This window comes from Lithobates pipiens, unplaced genomic scaffold, assembly GCF_037356315.1.
Source record: "Lithobates pipiens isolate NorthernLeopardFrog02 unplaced genomic scaffold, aLitPip1_a1.2 Scaffold_23, whole genome shotgun sequence".
Taxonomy (NCBI): Eukaryota; Metazoa; Chordata; class Amphibia; order Anura; family Ranidae; genus Lithobates; species Lithobates pipiens.
Window position 1 is genome coordinate 49,009,476 of NW_027507785.1, and position 21,095 is coordinate 49,030,570.

At 45.5% G+C, this 21,095-nt stretch overlaps 1 protein-coding gene across 1 annotated transcript in view; it reads right to left on the minus strand.

The window, feature by feature from the left end:
- The window catches only part of FANCD2 (FA complementation group D2), a gene marked incomplete at its 5' end in the record, with an annotated part of 70,108 nt that extends 49,158 nt beyond the window's left edge, over positions 1-20,950 (minus strand). The window contains 13 exon segments of the mRNA XM_077451566.1: positions 857-1,000; positions 1,092-1,127; positions 1,674-1,782; positions 2,389-2,486; positions 3,806-3,910; positions 3,986-4,073; positions 4,398-4,522; positions 5,630-5,708; positions 5,801-5,853; positions 5,940-6,006; positions 9,445-9,548; positions 11,041-11,105; positions 20,824-20,950. Coding sequence (XP_077307692.1) covers positions 857-1,000; positions 1,092-1,127; positions 1,674-1,782; positions 2,389-2,486; positions 3,806-3,910; positions 3,986-4,073; positions 4,398-4,522; positions 5,630-5,708; positions 5,801-5,853; positions 5,940-6,006; positions 9,445-9,548; positions 11,041-11,105; positions 20,824-20,950 — 1,200 coding nt within the window.
- Between the last annotated feature and the right edge of the window lie 145 nt (positions 20,951-21,095).

Sequence of the window (21,095 nt, forward strand, 5' to 3'; positions counted from 1 at the left end):
ACCTGGATGCTGCATGTCGGTGCATGAAAGGAGCATCACCCGGATGCTGCATGTCGGTGCATGAAAGGAGCATCACCCGGATGCTGCATGTCGGTGCATGAAAGGAGCATCACCCGGATGCTGCATGCCGGTGCATGAAAGGGGCATCACCCGGATGCTGCATGTCGGTGCATAAAAGGAGCATCACCCGGATGCTGCATGTCGGTGCATGAAAGGGGCATCACCCGGATGCTGCATTTCGGTGCATGAAAGGGGCATCACCCGGATGCTGCATGTCGGTGCATGAAAGGAGCATCACCCGGATGCTGCATGTCGGTGCATGAAAGGAGCATCACCCGGATGCTGCATGTCGGTGCATGAAAGGGGCATCACCCGGATGCTGCATGTCGGTGCATGAAAGGGGCATCACCCAGATGCTGCATGTCGGTGCATGAAAGGGGCATCACCCGGATGCTGCATGTCGGTGCATGAAAGGGGCATCACCCGGATGCTGCATGTCGGTGCATGAAAGGGGCATCACCCGGATGCTGCATGTCGGTGCATGAAAGGGGCATCACCCAGATGCTGCATGTCGGTGCATGAAAGGGGCATCACCCGGATGCTGCATGTCGGTGCATGAAAGGGGCATCACCCGGATGCTGCATGTCGGTGCATGAAAGGAGGATCACCCGGATGCTCCATGTCGGTGCATGAAAGGAGGATCACCCGGATGCTGCATGTCAGTGCACGAAAGGAGGATCACCCAGATGCTGCATGTCAGTGCTGTGTTTTTGCAATGCTGCAAAAACACAGCAATGTTCACCGGCACAGGACTGATCGCAGAGGTGTGTACTGGAGTGACGGTAGGGGAACTTACTGGTGTGTGCCTGCTGAAGGTATTGTGCAGGAGGGAGCTGGTGATGAAACCACAGCAGATCTTGTTTCGTAGCAAGCGCTCCACTTGTTTCTTACTGTTGGGGTTGGTGGAGTAAAGGATGAGGAGAACTAAAAAGTCAGTGACCTGCAGGGAAATCAGGGTAGGTATCATACAGCCATCAAGACATTTCCATTTCCTCCTACAAAGATAATGTCTATTCACTAGACCGACGTACCTTGTGTTCCTCTGCATTATTTACACTCTCTATAGCCTAAAAGACAACAAGCAAACATGACAGAGTGTTGCACAGCATCTACATTGGAGTCTGAATATATAAACAAGACAGAGGGCTGCACTGTCTCTGCCATACCCTCCACACTCCTCTTCTGTATATACACAAAATATAAAGACATATGTATATCCACTGAGGTCTCCAACAAATGTGAAGCAGAGAATGTGACAGTAAGAAAGGCTGGAGATCTGGTGAGCAAAGAATGTGACAATAAGAAAGGCTGGAGATCTGGTGAGCAGAGAATGTGACAAGAAGGAAGGCTGGAGATCTGGTGAGCAGAGAATGTGACGATAAGAAAGGCTGGAGATCCGGTGAGCAGAGAATGTGACAGTAAGGAAGGCTGGAGATCTGGTGAGCAGAGAATGTGACGATAAGAAAGGCTGGAGATCCGGTGAGCAGAGAATGTGACGATAAGAAAGGCTGGAGATCTGGTGAGCAGAGAACGTGATGGTAGCAACTTTGACTATCCAGATAACTAGATCATGGAAAAAATAAATAAAAAGACAGAGGCATTCCGGGACTCACTTTGATCCAGGCTTCACACACATGTTTCTGGAACCAGACGGCCGACTTTATCACCTCGGTAAGGATTGTGATACAGTCATGGCCACCTTTCTCTGGGGCCTTTGTGGAACTGAGGAAGACACAGAGTGAGAGAAAGAAGTCTGCATTACAGGGATCGTGTCTTGTACATACCCCTGTATACAGGGATTGTGTCTTGCACATACCTCTGTATACAGGGATTGTGTCTTGCACATACCTCTGTATACAGGGATTGTGTCTTGCACATACCTCTGTATACAGGGATTGTGTCTTGCACATACCTCTGTATACAGGGATTGTGTCTTGCACATACCTCTGTATACAGGGATTGTGTCTTGCACATACCTCTGTATACAGGGATTGTGTCTTGCACATACCTCTGTATACAGGGATTGTGTCTTGCACATACCTCTGTATACAGGGATTGTGTCTTGCACATACCTCTGTATACAGGGATTGTGTCTTGCACATACCTCTCTATACAGGGATTGTGTCTTGCACATACCTCTGTATACAGGGATTGTGTCTTGCACATACCTCTGTATACAGGGATTGTGTCTTGCACATACCTCTGTATACAGGGATTGTGTCTTGCACATACCTCTGTATACAGGGATTGTGTCTTGTACATACCTCTGTATACAGGGATTGTGTCTTGTACATACCTCTGTATACAGGGATTGTGTCTTGTACTTACCTCTTTGCAGACTTTGATATTTTACTCTGAGTGGCAGGCAGCTGTGAAAGGGAAACGCACATCTCCACATCCAATTTCTGGCGGAGCTCGGAAATGACCTGCAGGAAGAGAGAGAACATTAAAGGCAGATTTTTCCCTCTCTGTATTAGAAATAAGGAATCAGCCAAACTATTTATGAAATGCAGAACTCCTGTCCTGATTCCCCCAGAAGCATCATCTGCTCCAGTTCTACATGTTCTCCTCAGACTGTTCTCCACACTAGAGAGCGCATAGTTGTGGTTAAGATATTACAGTATACATGATGATTCATTGAAAAGTGTGTTACTGTGGTTGAACTGTTCAGCACTATGGAATATGTCAGCGCTACCTGTATATACTGTAAATTTAGAACAATAATAGTGTGAGACTGTGGTTGGGTATTTAAAATGTAAGCTCCCTTGGTGCAGAGACTGATGTGAATGGTTCAGTGCTGTGGCAGTGTGGGAGATGGTGTTGTGTAAGGTAATGAACTAAGAAGGTTATGAGGTAACAACAGTGCTGGGAAGTGCAGTGGGCAGGAAGTGATATACACTATATACTTTGCCTGCATTCAATACACAGAGGCAGAAATTGCGGCAGCCATGCTGTTCCTGCTGAATGCTATCCATCTGGCTGCTGTTGTCTCTCCCTGGTTCTGAATGGAGGAGGAACATTTTAGGCTCTGCTGACTGCAGCGAGCATAAGTACTCTTGTCCTATGTCTGTTTTACCACTGGGGCACCAAAGGAGAAGAAAGAGGGAAAGGAGAAGAGAGAGAGAGAGAGAGGGGGGGGAGAGAGAGAGGGGGAGAGAGAGAGGGGGAGAGAGAGAGGGGGAGAGAGAGAGAGAGAGAGAGAGAGAGAGAGACAGAGAGAGAGACAGAGAGAGAGAGAGAGAGAGAGAGAGAGAGAGAGAGAGACAGAGAGAGAAGAAAGAGAGACAGAGAGAGAAGAAAGAGAGACAGAGAGAGAGAAGAGAGAGAGAAGAAAGAGCGAAGAAAGAGAGACAGAAAGAGAGAGAAGAAAGAGAGAGAGAGAAGAAAGAGAGAGAAAGAGAGAGAAAGAGAGAAGGAAGAGAGAAGAGAGAGAGAGAGGAGAGAGAGGAGAGAGAGAAGAGAGAGAAGAGAGAGAAGAGAGAGAAGAGAGAGAAGAGAGAGAAGAGAGAGAGAGAGAGAGAGAGAGAGAGAGGAAGAGGGAGAAGAATTCAGCAAGCTCCTTTTGAATACAATGGGTGGCAAAATCCAGTGCAGCTGTGCAGGGTAGTCAATCAGTTTCTAACTTCAGCTTGTTCAGTTAAGCTTTAAAAAAAAAAAAAAAAAAAAAAAAAAAGGTTTCTATGCACAGCTTCACCAGATTTAGTAAATCAAGTCCAATGTCTTCCAATAGATATATAGTCGGTACCTCCACTGCATCTGTCAGGGTGACTGTATGAAGGACGAACTTCACTATAACAGGCACCACTTCTAAGTCCACAGCGGACAGCGTAGACATGACCCATGTCCGGACCTGGAGAGAGAGAAGATTAGTGGTGTACACTCAATGGGAGGATAGAAATTCAGGTTTTATTGGGGAGGAAGGTACCTCTGTGAGGAGCTCGGTGTTCAGGTTTAGGCTGGAGAAGGCATCTAGAATGGTGACAGTCAGCTGGGAATTCTGCTGGAGGAGAGAGCTGGCCCAACACATTGACACATTACTAAGACAACAGACATGGACTACACAGGGCAGAGCAAGCGCTATAGTCATCTGTGAGAATGTCAGGAAAAGGCTCTGTCACATGACCCCCCCCCCCCCAATCAGCATCATTCATTGCACACATGTGGGGGGAACAGTGATTAGCCACTACAACATATCAACGATAATTCCATTTGATAAATGCACTGCACTCACAGTCCAATAATTCTGACAACTAAACTGGGGGGGGGGGACCCAAGGGCAGGTCCCATTTGGTTTTCATTATATTTGTTATTTATCTATATGGACTATACAAACCCACCTGAGCTCCTTAGCGACATCGTTGTGTTCGGAGTCCTCCAGGATTTCAGGAAGGCTGCTGATGATGTGTTGCTGGACATCAGCCGGGGATACCACAACCAGCTGCATGATCTTAGAGGTCAGATCCTACATAAAGATGGCAGAGATTACAGAGAGGTCCTACATAGAGATTACAGGGAGATCCTACAGAGATTACAGTGAGGTCCTACATAGAGATTACAGAGAGGTCCTACATAGAGATTGCAGAGAGGTCCTACATAGAGATTGCAGAGAGGTCCTACATAGAGATTGCAGAGAGGTCCTACATAGAGATTGCAGAGAGGTCCTACATAGAGATTGCAGAGAGGTCCTACATAGAGATTGCAGAGAGGTCCTACATAGAGATTGCAGAGAGGTCCTACATAGAGATTGCAGAGAGGTCCCACATAGAGATTGCAGAGAGGTCCCACATAGAGATTACAGAGAGGTCCTACATAGAGATTACAGAGAGGTCCTACATAGAGATTACAGAGAGGTCCTACATAGAGATTGCAGAGAGGTCCTACATAGAGATTACAGAGAGGTCCTACATAGAGATTACAGAGAGGTCCTACATAGAGATTACAGAGAGGTCCTACATAGAGATTACAGGGTGATCCTACATAGAGATTACAGGGTGACCCTACATAGAGCTGGCAGAGAGATCCCACATAGAGATTACAGAGAGCCTACATAGAGATTACAGGGAGATCCTACATAGAGATGGTAGAGATTACAGGGAGATCCTACATAGAGATTTTACATAGAGATTACAGATAGCCTACATAGAGATTACTGAGAGAACCTGCATAGAGATGGTAGAGATTACAGAGAGATTCTACATACAGCTGGCAGAGATCCTACATAGAGATAGCAGAGAGATTACAGAGAGATCGTACATAGAGATGGCAGAGATTACTGAGAGCTTCCAGCCACCTCATCTAAATCTCATCACAATCTGGTCATTGTTAGAAACTCAACATCATCAGGATCCCTGTAATGTGTCGGGAGAACCCCCACAGGGACATACAAGGAATTTTGTAGTGAAGCCTGGTGGGGAACTGAGAGATTCATTTTCCCTCAGGTCCACCTACCTTTTGATTGACAGGACACAGCAGTGGGCAGGTTAATGGCCGCTCTATGGACATCTGTGCAGGAATGTAGCACAGGACATAGAGCCGGGCAGAACACAGGAATATGCTGTGTAGACATTACCTTGCTGCTGACCACCAGGTCCAGCCATTTCAGCTGATTGATGATTAGACGAGGAATGCTGATCCCATCACTGCCAACACTAAAAAAACAAAAAACAAAGATTAAAACTAGAGGACTCAGCAAGCAGTTATCATATGATATAAACTGATCCAAGAGAAATAAAAAGTGTACCTGTCATACAAAAATTCCGGTATCTTCTCAAACAGCAAGTTTATCAAAGGCCCCTAAACCACACAGAACGTTCGTGAAAGTATCAACATCGGAACATTTCACCAAAAACGTCAGAAAGAAGAGATAAACATGGACATACCTGTAAAGTCTCATTTCCCAAGAGGATTTTGATGAGGCTGTCATGAAATGAGCTGAAGGCAGGATTACTGAGAGAAGAAAAGAGGTGATAAGATGTCGGCAGTGTGAGCAAGACATATAATATATAATGTGTGACAAAAATCAAATAGGTGATGTTGCGCTCCCTTAAAGTGAATAAACAACTCTCAGCTGCATACTAAGTTTCATACAAAGTTACATATACCAATATTATAAATCCAACTGTCGTGTTGGACCGTAGTCCGTAAATAAAGTGTCAATTGCTAAATAGTAAGCTAAGAGTATGATATAAAAGTGTCCAAGTGCTTAATAAAAATCACATAAAATCTAAGGTGCCTAAATAGTTGTAAAGTGCCTAATAATTACATACACAGTTACATATGACTATACAGTAATGTGGACTCATCTATCGTGATCAAAAGTGGTCTGTAAATAAAGTGTCAAATATTACAAATTGCATAAAAAATAAACAACATCTACACAATAGGAGTGTCCAGTGTCCAGTGTCTCCAAAAATCGCATACACCAGTGAAAATATGTCATGCACGTAAACTAATTAATCCAAAGACGTAGAAAACTGTATTAATAATAACATAAACGTGAATCACACAGTGCAATTAAAGCATAAAAACTAAAGAGAAGAAAAACAACAGTCTCTTAGGCAGCATATAAAGTGCCACGTGCTTTATATAGTGCTTCTCCAGATATAAGGTGCCAGATGAACCCCGTGTATATACACTCCTGTGCCTCTTCAGTGTCCCACACGCATCAAATGAAATGGCCCCTTACCTTACTGCTGTAAGGTAAACAGCAGAAAACAGGGATCTCAGGCTATCCAGGTGGTGTACCCCTACTTCCAATTGACCGGCTTCGGCTGCCGACGTCGCTGGACCCTGGGACAGGTAAGTGTCTATTTATTAAAAGTCAGCAGCTTGCAGTATTTGTAGCTGCTTGCTTTTAATATATTTTTTTCTTAGGTGGTCCTCCTCTTTAAGCCGTCCAGTCTAGAGGATCTCTGCCCTTACCTTGGTCAACATCACAGCGTCGATCTCCTGCGATTCTATTTGACTTGCTTTGCTGACATACCTACTGGCTGCAGATCCTGCTTGCTGTTCTACTACATTGATCCCTGACTTCTGGCTTGGCTGACTATCCATTCCGGTTACCGAATTCTGGCTATGTTTTGCCTACGTTTTTACTTTTATTATTAAACAAGTGCGATTTAACTGTACTTCTGTCTCGGCCTGATTTGATGGTTTCTGACAGGAACAGTCTGCAACTCAGGACCTGGATCACCTCCTGGTGGCACTGTGGTTCCCTGGGCAGAGGGTTGTAGGCTCAGTGTCCATCAGTGGGCGTCTCCAAGCAGTAAGCAATTTCTAGTAATCAGTTTCCACCTGATGCTGGCTGCTGGGAGGGTATTTAGTCCCTCCTCTACTATTACACTTTGGGTGAGTGTTTTGCTTTGCTGCCAGATACTGCTTCCATTCATCCTGTGCCTGCTCTTGACTGTTCTTGCCTTGCACTCATACCCTGAAACTTGCTGAGCTTGGCCGTCGGTACATCAGGATTGATGAATTTTCAAATATAAATATATACACACACCATAGTTTGTAAACTCTATGCCCTTGTACACACGGTCGGACATTCCGACAACCAAATCCATCGGATTTTGTCCAAAACTGTTGCATACACACGGTCGGACAAAGTTGTGGGAAAATCCGATCGTTCAGAACGTGATGACGTTATTTCGTTACGATGGGACTACGTTCAGGCTAGTAGCCAATAGCTTTGATGTAGGAATTTGATCTGAGCATACGTGGAACTTTGTCCGATCGGAATGCTCTACACATGATTGGAGTATGTCCGATCGGAGCATTTTGTCAGAAAATTTTACCAACAAGTTGCAAAACTTGGTCCGTCGGATACTCCGACGGAAACAGTCCGATGGAGACCACACACAGTTGGAATATCCGACAAAACGGTCCGATCGGACACATTCCGTCGGAATCTCCGACTGTGTGTACAAGGGCTAACTTACACACAGACCAAACAATATACACCGATTTGGGTTATTTTTACCAAAGAAATCTAGCGCAATATAATTTGGCCTAAATTTAACAACTTAGCGCATATCCCCGTTATTGTATGTTGGTACTTTGATGCTAATTACCATTGTTATGGCAGCAGCTAGCTGCCATAACCCTGGTATTTTCAACAACGGCGAGCAGCTGGCTTTCAGATAAAAGTGGTCTCTGCGGCACAATCACCGCAAGATCACTTTTATTAGGGGCGGGAGAGGTTCCCCCACCCCGCCTGCTGCATTCCGGTCATCTCTGCCGCTTACCAGAGCCGTCGGTAGTGGTGGAGACGATCGCGTCCTTTCTCCTCTGAGACATGGAGCCAAGTGAGGGAAAGATGGCCCCCGCTCGGCTCCAAAACAATGGATGACGTAAGCGACATCGAACGTCACTTCTGCCCAATGGTCTTAAGGGGGAATTTTTTATTTATTTATTTATTGCATTTTAATGTAAATGTGAGATCTGAGGTCTTTTTGACCCCCAGATCTCACATTCAAGAGGTCCTGTCATGCTTTTTTTCTACTACACGGGGTGTTTACATCCCTTGTAATAGGAATAAAAGTGACCCAATTTTATTTTTTTAAGTGCCCCATCCCACCGAGCTTGCGTGCAGAAGTGAAGGAATACACAAGTCAAACCACAGGTGAGGTTTCGCCGCAATCGTAATTCATAATTCTAGTCCAAGACCTCCTCTGTAACTCTAAACATATAACCTGTAGACATTTTTAACCGTCGCCTATGGAGATTTTTAAGCGTCAAAGTTTGTCTGCATTTCATGAGTGGGCGCAAATTTGAAGCGTGACATGTTGGGTATCAATTTACTTGGCGTAACATTATCTTTCATAATATATGAGGAATAATAAAAAAAAAAAAAAAAATGGGCTAACTTTCCTGTGGTCTTGTTTTTTTAAGTCAAAAAAGTGAATTTTTCCCCAAAAATTGCCCTTGTAAGAGTGCTGCGTAAATACAGTGTGACATAAAGTATTGCAACGACCGCCATTTTATTCTCTAGGATGTCTGAAAAAAAAAATATATATAATATAAAATATATATATTTATTATGTTTGGGGGTTCAAAGTAATTTTTTTGCAAAAAAAAATTAAATTATTTTAACTTGTAAACAAGTGTCAAAAAGAGGCTCGGTCCTTACGTGGTGTACGACTGAGCAATTGTCATTCAAAGTGCGACAGCGTTGAAAGCTAAAAAATGGCCAGTAGGCAAGTGGTTAAGTAGTCTGAAAGCACACAGGAGATTCGTAATCGCTCAGCAGCAGCAGATCACCCCGGGTTCACACCGAGAATCAAGTTACCCCTAAAGCTACAGAGCCTCCCATGAAGTGGAGGATTCATTCTTCAGACACACAGGAAAGTACGGAGAATAAACCAATACACAGACGTGAGATCTCACCCCTCCTCCTCCTTATTAGATCGTCCACATGGAAGAAGACAATTCCTGAAACGCTCCCGATCTTCAATATGTGACTCCAGCCCCGTCATAAACTCCTCAGTCACCTACATAGAGATCAATTGTATCCATCATTTGTATTAATGTAGATAGAGAAGAGCAATCTGCCCGTTGTTTTATGTTGCATCAAATACTGTACAAGCCCGAGCCTGGAAACTGTCTGAGCCAATGAATCCACTAAGACCTCTGAAGGTACACTGTGGTATCTTGCACCAAGCCCTCGGTAGCAGATCCTGTAAGTTGCAAGGTGGGGCCTTCATGAATTGGACTTGCTTTTTCCAGCACATCGCACAGATGGATTAAGATCCGTAGAATTTGGAGGCCGAGTCAACACCTCACACACAACAATAACAGCTTCTTCTAGGTCACCCACTGCCCCCACCAAGCACCTACTGAGCCATTTCCATACCTGGATTATGACCCCATCGCGCACCCACTGAACCACCTCCATGCCTGGGACTATGACCTCACAGATTACCTACTGAGCTGCTTGTATGTCAGGACTGACCTTACTGAACACCTACTAAGCTGCTTCCATGCCAGGACTCTGACCCCACCGAGCACTTACTGAGCCACTACCATACCTGGACTATGACCGCCATCGAGAACCTACTAAGCCACTACCATACCTGGACTATTACCCCACTAAGCACCTACTGAGCAAATTCTATGCCTGGTCTAATACCCCACCGAGCACCTACTGAGCAACTTCCATGCCTGGACTATTACCCCACCGAGCACCTACTGAGCAACTTCCATGCCTGGACTATTACCCCCACTGAGCACCTACTGAGCAACTTCCATGCCTGGACTATTACCCCACCGAGCACCTACTGAGCCCTTTTCCATGCCAGGACTCTGACCTCAATGGAGTACCAACTGAGCTGCTTCCATGTCAGGAGGACCTTACTGAACACTCACTTAACTGCTTCCATGCCAGGACTCTGACCCCACTGAGCACCTACTGAGCTGCTTGCATGCCAGGTCTCTCACCCAACTGCATACCTACTGAGCGGTTTCAATGCAGGACTCCGATCCCACCAAACATCTATGAAGCGGCTTTCATGCAAGTACACTGACCACACTGAGCCACTTCAATGCCAGGTCTCTCACCCCACTGAGCATCGACTGAGCTGCTTCCTTACAGAAATCTGATCCCACCTAGCATTTACTGAGCTGTTGCTGTGCAAGCACTCTGAACCCACTGAGCACCTACTGTAAGCACAGTTTGCATCTGTAATTAGTTTGAGACCGGTTCAAAGTCATTCACAGGTTTGACCTCCCAAGCTGCTCCCATCTGCAGTCCCATTGACTTGTAAGGGGAGACACAAAAAAAAAAATCCCATAAACACAGGCCCCTAAACAGGCACATTGGGGAAGGAAGCACGGGGGGGGGGGGTTACAGGGCGCACCCAAGATATAGTCATGACATTGGAGTTACACCCAGGATCTTTATCTGGTTAATGACGATAGTAGATTTGACGCCATAAACTGTTGTAAAATGTTTCTCTCTGGTAAATCCAAACCCCATGTACTCACATTTGATCTGGGGTGCTTCTTTAAAGCTTGCTGCAATGCCTTCTGGAAAGCCATCTGATCCACAGCTGGAAAAACACAATCCATATGTAACCATAGCAATATAATGCCATACATCTAAATGGTGGGGGACAACAAAATGGCTACAGCTGAGAAAATAATTCACATGACTGAAGGAAATTATTTGGCTTTTTGCAGGTCACATATATATATATATATACATATATATATATATATATATATATATATACATATATATATATATATATATATAAATAGCCAACCCACCACCATGAAGGGCTCCTTACCCCCCTCATAACCCACCCCCTTTCTTTCTGGGGCAATTTTCGGTTTTCAGTGGTGTGACCAAGAATTACTTGGTCATACAACACTGAATCCAAATGTATTTATTTTTTCGAGAATAACCACTTCAGCCCTGGAGGATTTGGCTGCTCAATGACCAGAGCACTTTTTACAATTTGGCACCGCACTGCTTTAACTGGTAATTGCACGGTCATGCAATGCGTCCTTTTTTTCCCCCACAAATAGAGCTTTCTTTTGATGGTATTTGATTGTCTCTGCGATTTTAATTTTTTTGCAATATAAACGGAAAAAGACCAAAATCTTTTTTTTTTTTTTTTTTTTATTATATTTTCTACTTTATTTTAACCAAAGTTTTATTCGATTTTTCACATATACAACAACATGATGCCCTGAAAGGGGGCATGAGAACAATAAAGCATAACATTAGTAGTTCACAAGTCACAATCATGGCAACATATAATATCCAGCTAGGGGTGAGTTGAAGCAGACTAGCATAGAAAGGTACAGAGAGTAGAATTAGTAATGCTGGTTGGTGAAAAGCGGTGCCTTAAGGGTAGGCCATCGTGACATCCTCTAGGGTCAGAAAAGAGCGGAGGGTCATTGTGGGACCCAAAATGGTTGGTAATTTACATGCCGGTAATGTGAGTTAGGGGAGTAGGGGTGACATCTATGCAATGTCAGGAGGCCACACCCAGGGGGGCACCTTATAGGAAGGAGACATGCACAATAATATGACTGTTTTCAAATATTTAGACTCAGTGTAAGACTGTGTAGCATCTGGTTCAGCTCCAGATTGGGAGGGTCATGTCCACAGGTATGATGAGGCCAGTTGATGGTAGAGGGTTACTTCATTGATCTTGGAGCCAAGGTTCCCATTGGGTGAAGAATTTGGTCGTGAATAGATGTGCTTTGGCAAACATATATTCCATGTGGCATTGGTCGTTGAGCAAAGAAATGACTAATTGGATGGTGGGTGGGTTAGGATTTTCCAGTTGCGGGCAATTGAGAGTCTTGCCGCTATCAAGATGTGGGTAAGTATTGACCGTAGTGTGGTTGGCCATTCGGTTAACCTTATCCCTAGCAAGGCCAACTGTGGTGTTAGGTGAGTGTTAATGTCTGTGACTGAGCATATGAGACTGGTTACGTCTTTCCAGAATCGTTGGAGAGCAGAACAAGTCCACCATATGTGGACCATGGATCCATCTGTGCTGCAGTTCGTCCAACAGTTAGGGGATGCTGAGGGGAAAATGGCTGCCAGTTTGGTTGGAGTATAGTACCAGCGGTAGTAGAGCTTCATAACTGAAGCGATGACAGGGTGTGCCGGATGAGCAGGAATCGGAAAAAGTCATGGCGTGGTATGTTGAAGATAGTAAAGAGATGTTGGAAGGTGGTAAATCCTGAGGTGTGTATAGGTCACTTAAGTTGCAGATGCCTGCTCTAATCCAGTGGCTTAGGGATAAGTTGGGTGTTAAGAGTTCCAGAGTAGTGAGTGGTAGGAGTTTCAGACCATGAGAGGAGATGCCTTTAAGCATTTGTGGAATTGATTGCCAGACTCTCATTGTGGCATTGATAGTGTCTAAGAAGGACCTAGGTGGGTGGTAGTTGAGCCATGATGCACATAAAAGTAGCTGAAGGTCTTTAGATATCACGTGTGTTCAATTTGCTTCCATGTAGGTGACGAGGATGTGTTCCACCAATGTTTAGTTTGGTCGAGAATTGCCACTTTATAGTATGTTTGGATCTCTGGGGCTCCCATACCTCCATATTTGGTAGCTAGGTTCAATGTTGAGTGGCGTAGCCTGGGGCGTTTGCACTCCCATATGAATGAGTTGAGGATACGTTAATAAAAACACAGTAAACGTGATAAAACGTAGTAACAATAAAACATTGTATTATAGAATACAGTAAAAAAGAGCAGAACAATAGAGAGAGAATAGAAAGGGAGAGAGAATAATAAAAACGACAACTATTTTTTTTCTCTTTTTTGGGTTTTATTTATTTATTTTTTACACTTTTATTTGTAACTGTAATGGTTCGGTTCCAGGTTCGAGTCTCCCAAAATGCGATGGTATCTTTGGAGACCCTGTGAAAGTGTGCCTAGGACTGTGTGGTGCTGTACCCTACGCTAATACCCAACTAGTGTGTGGTAGCGTTCAAAACATTCACCAATGCAAAGACCAGGATGGTAAGGACAGAAGGGACAATAAAAGCAAGTGTCACGGCTATAGCTGCGCTTTCTCCACACAACATTTTCTTTGGGGGGGCGGGCTCATTGGGTAGGGGTACCAGGGAGGACATACAGAAAATGCCTCTCATGCAGCCGGCTTACTGCATTTGGGAAGTTGAGGCACAGGACCGTCTGGAAACAGAAGGGCTCTGATAATCTCTTCCTGGAATTTAAGGAAGGATCCAGTCCGTCCTGAAGCTTTGTATAGCACATAAGCATTCAGCAAAGCCAATTGAAATAAATAAACAGACACTTTTTTTGTACCAGTGTCTGGCCTTACGGCAACTAGGTACGGCGCCAACAACTGGTCGTTGAGGTCCATTAAGGTTATATTCGTGGACACAGAGGGGTTTCTCCACAACACCAGTCGCCGTAGGAATTTGGACCGTTGTGTCTGCATGAAGGGAGGTAAGAACGAAAACATTCCGATTATCTCTCCACTTCATAGCAAGCAAGTTATTACACTTCAAGCAGGCTCTCTCCCCCAGCCTAAGACGGGAATCTATAAGACGCGGGGGAAAGCCCTGGCGATTAGATCGCACGGTGACACATGCGCCAATTCCATGATCAAACAAGTGACTAACATGTGGCACGCTTGTGTAATAATTGTCCACGTACAAGTGGTATCCCTTTCGGAATAAGGGTGACACCAAGTCCCACACAATCTTACCAGCACTCCCTATGTAGTCTGGGCAGTTCTCCAGCTTTATGTGACTATCTCTTCCCTCGTAAACAATAAAACTATATGTATAGTCTGTGGCCCTGTCACAGAGCTTATACATCTTGACCCCGTGTCTGGCACGCTTGCTGGGAAGATACTGTTTGAAAGACAAGCGGCCAGAAAATTTAATCAGGGACTCATCAACACAGACAATTTGATTGGGAGTAAACAAGGCTGCAAACTGTTGGTTGAAGTGGTCAGTGGACCAATATGACCACAACTCACTCTTTTTAGTTATGTCGATGAGGAGGGATAGGCCCAGAAAGAGCTTAAATTCAGAAACCATAATTGGTTTCCATTCTCTGACAAGAGTCAAATGGGGATCAGCGGCAATGAATTGACCAGCATACAAATTGTTTTGGTCCACAATAGATCTATAGAGATCTTCTGTGAAAAACAGCGAATAAAAATCAAGTGACGTAAAAGCAACTGGTTCCATCTGAATTCCGGGTTGGCCAGTGAATGGGAGAAGTACGGGTGCTGCAGAAGTGGTGGGTTCCCAATTAGGATTGGCGAATGCAGCAGGAAGGGCACTATGGGCTTGACGGGCCTGTCTTTTTGTCGTCTTCTTCTTGGTGGCAGCAGGACACTACTTGTGCTAGCCACCTCACCAGCTTGAACTGCACTTATGGGACTCACCACGTCACCAAGTGTTACTGCAGTGCTGGCTGTAGGACCAGTACTAGGCCGCTGGTGCTTGCCAGTTCACCAGAAGGATGAGCAGTGCCAGTACTGGCTCTCTGCTCCATACGAAAGCCCTGCGGTTCTTGCACCTCAACAACATCTGAAGATCGGGTACGCCTGACCTTGGCAGCGACCACAACTCTGTCGTCAGAGCTATCTGTCAGGGGGCCCGCTGCTGTCTACAGGTTTGTATTCTGAGCCTGAATCTGACAGATGAGTGACTTCCTCTTCACTATCTGTCATGCTCAGAAATGTGTAGGCTTCTTCACTACTGTACCTTCGATTTGACATTTTGTGACAATGATCGATTGATACTGCACTTGGGTGGGCTGGGCGGAGGGGCAAAACGCCGGTGCTAGCGGGATCAGCCCAGATACCCGCTAACACTGCGTCTTTGGGAACCATAAACTACTGGGGATGCTAATATAGTTCTGATCAGATCAAAGATATCGATCCGTTCAGACACTATGCTACTAAGTGCGGGCAAGGGTGTTAGCCCTATTGGCATTAATCTGACGCAGCCTGGGGCGACATAAACCCTGACTGAAGCTAAAACCTAACTGATATCCCCTGCCGGGCGATCAGGGGGTTAAACTTTTATTTCGGTAATATACAGCGGGTGCCCTGATGCTATAAAAAGCAAACTAACCAGTGTCACCAGTGACACTAATACGGTGATCGCTGGTGACAGGGGGTGAAAGAGTTAACTAAGGGGCAATACCTTTATTAGGTAATATATGGGGGTACCTGACGCTATAAAAACCTGATGGTGAAACAAATCAACTAAATGGCTAACTAGTGTCACCTGTGACACAAATACAGCAATCAGAAAAAAGGTTGATTAGTGACAATGGCGACAGGGGATGAAAGGGTTAACTGGGGGTGATCAAGGGGTTAAACCTTTATTAGAGGGGTTTAGGGGGGTACCCTAGACCTAAAGAGGCCTTCTACTAACAGTGAAAAATCAGAAAACTGCAATTGGTGACACAGTGACAGGGAGTGAAGGGGTCAACTGGGGGGGTGGCAAGTGTATCTGTGTGTACTGGTGTTGGTGTAGTGTTGTGTAACTCACGGTTAGATGTTCTCTCCCCTCTCACTGGAATCGAAAAGACTCTACGAGGAGAGATGACATCACTTCCTCCTGTCTGTGTTTACACTTAGACACACAGGGGGAGGTTTCCATTCGTTAGGACCGAATAAGCAGGTCCAGACCATAAATCATTGGTCTGGTCCTGAGGACTAAATCGGTCCTCTAACGAATCCGACTGCCGCGGGCACGGGAAGGGAGGGACGTATAGGTACGCCAATTTGCCCACCCATACTATTCTGCTGACATAAATCGGCGTATGGCAACTGGTTTATAGGGATTATAAAGTCTTGTTTTTTTTTTTAAACAACAAAACATGTTATAATTACCTGTTCCCTGTAATGGTTTTGCACAGCAGCCCCGATCCTCCTCTTCTTGGGTCCCTCTTCGGTGCTCCTAACCCCTCCCTCCTGTTGAGTGCCCCCACAGCAAGCAGTTTGCTTTGGGGGCACTTGAACCATAACCCTCTGTGTTCTGTCAGACACGGAGCCCCGCCCCCTTTCTCTCCTCATTGACTTACTTTAACGGACAGCAGTGGGAGCCAATGGCGCCGCGCTGCTGTCTCAGCATCTGAGGAGGGGAGTCCTGGGCAGCCGAGACACTCCTGCAACATTTGTGGATATCGATAGGCTGTGTTGTATGTGTCCGGTGTGATCATTTGTGGCCCCTCCCCTAATGAGTCATCACCGCATTATAGGTGGCTCGTGCCGTTCTGAGTTGCACGTCTACACACCCGACTAGTGCAATCAGAGATTTTTTTTAGCTAAAAGGCATATCCCTGGGCCGGATGTTGTGGTGTGTTCTGCCAATGGTGTGCTGGTCACGTGGCTCGGGACTTTGGCGCTATTGGCGATCCATACGGAGGCTTGGTCATGGCGCAACACCATTGGCCATACATCCTGTAGTTACACGTATCCATGGTACGGCGCCGCAGCGTGAGGCCACGCCGTTTGGAATGCATATATGAATCACGTTGACGCATGGCGTCGCGTGATGTCACGACGTTTGGAACGCAAGCGGGACACCTGAAGCCGGAATCCCGGCCGGCCACACAGGCTTGTAATTACGAACTATATATAAGCGCAGGAGGTGGGTGGCTGCCGTGTACCCCAGTTGAAGTCTCATAAGACGAAATGCGTAGGGTTAACACGCTGGCCCTAGCCACGTCATACTGCGCTGATTTTATTGTTCAATTGAACTGTTTTTATCGATATTTTATTTGCATGGATATCCTTTTTTACTGCAATAAATTCCATCAAACTGACTTACACCATGTAGAGTTTTTTTTCTCTCTCATATGCCTTGAATATAGAACCTCCTACCTGGAGGAGACAGTTCTGGTGAGTCGCTACTGCTTTCCGTTGGAGAGCTCCACCCATCTCCACAAATATTGGCATTTTGGATCTCCTTTGGCCTGTAGAAGAGCTTACCGTGTGGCTCATCCTGGAAGCCTGACTTCGCATCTTCGGTTCCATGCTTGATAGATCCACCACCGTACGGTGAGTTGGGTCCACTATTTTCGGTAAGAGTACCCTTTTCTCTCCCCTCTTCTTGGAAGGTGAAGGCACTCCCGGGTGTATATATCCACCACTGAACACATCTACTCCAGAGGTGGTCAGATATTTGCAAGCAGTTGCATTTGCACAATCATCATATCCTGGTCATGGCACAACACCATTGGCCATACATCCTGTAGTTATACATATCCACGGTACGGCGCCACGGCATGTGACGCTATGACGTTTGGAACACATATGTGAATCACGTTGATGCATTGCATCACGCGACGTCATGACATTTGGAACGCAAGCGGGACACCAGGAGCCGGAATCCCGGCCGACCACCCAGGCTTGTAATTACGAACTATATATAAGCGCAGCAGGTGGGCAGCTGGTGTGTACCCCAGTTGAAGTCTCATAAGACGAAATGCGTAGGGTTAACACGCTGGCCCTCGCCACTTCATACTGCGCTGATTTTATTGTTCAATTGAACTGTTTTTAATCGATATTTCATTTGTTTGGATATCCTTTTTTACTGCAATTCCCTCAAACAGACTTACACCACACGTGGAGGTTTTTTTCTCTCTCATATGCCTTGAATATAATACCCCCTACCTGGAGGAGACAGTTCTGGTGAGTCGCTACTGCTCTCCTTTGGAGAGCTCCACCCATCTCCACAAAGATTGGCGTTTTGGATCTCCTTTGGCCTGTAGAAGAGGTTACCGTGTGGATCATCCTGGAAGCCTGACTTCACGTCTTCGGTTCCATGCTTGATAGATCCACCACCGTACGGCGAGTTGGGTCCACTATTTTCAGTAAGAGTACCTTTTCCTCTCACCTCTTCTCGGAAGGTGAAGGCACTCCCGGGTGTAGATATCCACCACTGAACACATCTACTCCAGAGGTGGTCAGATATTTGCAAGCAGTTGCATTTTCACAATCATCATATGTTGGTCATGGCACAACAACATTGGCCATAAATGCTGTAGCTATACGTATCCACAGTACTGCGCGTGACGCTATGACGTTTGGAACACATGTGAATCACGTTGGTGCATTGCATCACGTGAGGTCACGACATTTGGAACGCAAGCGGGACACCAGAAGCCGGAATCCCGGCCGACCACCCAGGCTTGTAATTACGAACTATATATAAGCGCAGCAGGTGGGCAGCTGGTGTCTCATAAGACGAAATGCGTAGGGTTAACACGCTGGCCCTAGCCACTTCATACTGCGCTGATTTTATTGTTCAATTGAACTGTTTTTATCGATAATTCATTTGTTTGGATATTCTTTTTTACTGCAATTCCCTCAAACAGACTTACACCACACATGGAGGTTTTTTCTCTCTCATATGCCTTGAATATAATACCCCCTACCTGGAGGAGACAGTTCTGGTGAGTCGCTACTGCTCTCCTTTGGAGAGCTCCACCCATCTCCACAAAGATTGGCATTTTGGATCTCCTTTGGCCTGTAGAAGAGGTTACCATGTGGCTCATCCTGGAAGCCTGACTTCACGTCTTCGGTTCCATGCTTGATAGATCCACCACCGTACGGTGAGTTGGGTCCACTATTTTCAGTAAGAGTACCTTTTTCTCTCACCTCTTCTTGGAAGGTGAAGGCACTCCCAGGTGTAGATATCCACCACTGAATACATCTACTCCAGAGGTGGTCAGATATTTGCAAGCAGTTGCATTTTCACAATCATCACCGTTTTACCTCTGATACCTTTTGGACTAGTACATTTTTATTTCTATTTACCATACTCCTTCTTACAAATGTAATTAGCATTGTGCTATTTGACATACTCATGAATGTATACGGGTCTGTTTCCTTTATGTGCATAGAATAGTGTGTTTTTCATTAACCAGTCACTATCATTATCCTTTTTAAGTCCCTTCATTTCATTTTTACACATTGGTTGGATTATATGGAAGTTCATCACATCAAGCACTTCCATGTGATACTGCGACTTTCATCCTATTTATATCATTTGAGTGTTGCGACTCTTTTGCGACGCACGGGGTCTTCCCTATGCTGCGATTTATGTTGTCACGGCTCTTCACTGAGAGATTGATTTTTGTTTACATCTTTGATCAGACAGCCCCCCCCCCCCCCTTTCCTAAAGTCGGTTACGTTCATTTATTTTTAGCGCTACACTTTTCACCCACACTCCTGCAACATGGCTGCATCTAGAGGGATCTCAAGTATGTTTTACGAGGGAGGGGGCTTGGGGGGGCATGGTCCAGGCGGGGGGTAAACTTTTTTATGGGTGGTGTAATAGGCAGCACAATCACAGGCTTTGTCAATTCAGACGTGCGTTAAAAAACAAGGACCTTTGTAAATGGCTATATTTATATATATATATATATATATATATTAGTTGCCCCAATCAGGGCAAGTGTTTAACCACTTGACCTCTGGAAGATGTAACCCCCCCCCCCCCTCATCACCAGAACTGCATTACTTTAACTGACAATTTGCATGGCCGTGCAACACTGTATCCAAAGAAAAGAAGGTGCCTGCCGCCTCATCGATTTATCTCCATCATTCACATCTGACAGGTTGATTGTGCTCCAAGAAGATAACTTCCATGCTGATCACTGGGATCTTCAAAAGCAGAGTTGCTGGAATTGCCCACCCCCTCGCCCCTTCACAGAAGCCTTTGTATTATGTGAACTCATTAGCAAATTACAAAGGCTTCTGTGAACGAACAGCGGAGGGGAGGGCATAGCTGATCTGTGTTCTTCTCTCCTCTCATAGCTGGAGTGTGTCCTCCAGGTATAGAAATGGGAGGGGCAGACCGAGAGCCCCGCCTTCAGGCATTAAAAAAAAAAAACTTTCCCCAATCTGGATCAATTTAGGATGATACAAGGCTGAGGTTTTATTGTAGTGCCAAATTACAACCCTTTGTATTATGTGAACCTCATTGGCAAATTACAAAGGCTTCTGTGAACGGATAGTGGAGGGGAGGGCATAGCTGATCTGTGTTCTTCTCTCCTCTCACAGCTGGAGTGTGTCCTCCAAATATAAAAGTGGGAGGGGCAGACCGAGAGCAACATTAAAAAAACGTTCCTCAATCTGGATCAATTTAGGATGATACCAGGCTGAGGTTTTATTGCAGTGACAAAATTACAACCCTCCCCCCCCCCCCCCACAAGCTTGGTTAATTGATTGGCTACAAGTGATTCAGCCACGCCCACTCTTAAGAGTAATGGCATAAAAAGAGTCAGTTATTTCTCACCGAGTTCATTCTGCTGCTCTCCGGACTTCAGGGTCATCCCGGAAGATTTGAGAAATTGTACAAACAGGCTGTCATTCTCCACCACGTCATCCCGCTCCTTCGTCTTCTTATTGCTCACCCGGCGTTTCTTGATTTCTTAAAGGGGCGGGACAACAGTTTTTAATTGTCAGGGCAGCCAGGTAGGAAAACTAGGGGGCTGGCGGGGAACTATGTGGGGCAGGTCGATGAAAACCCATGATCTACGCCAACCTCAAATCGGATGGTACACTGCG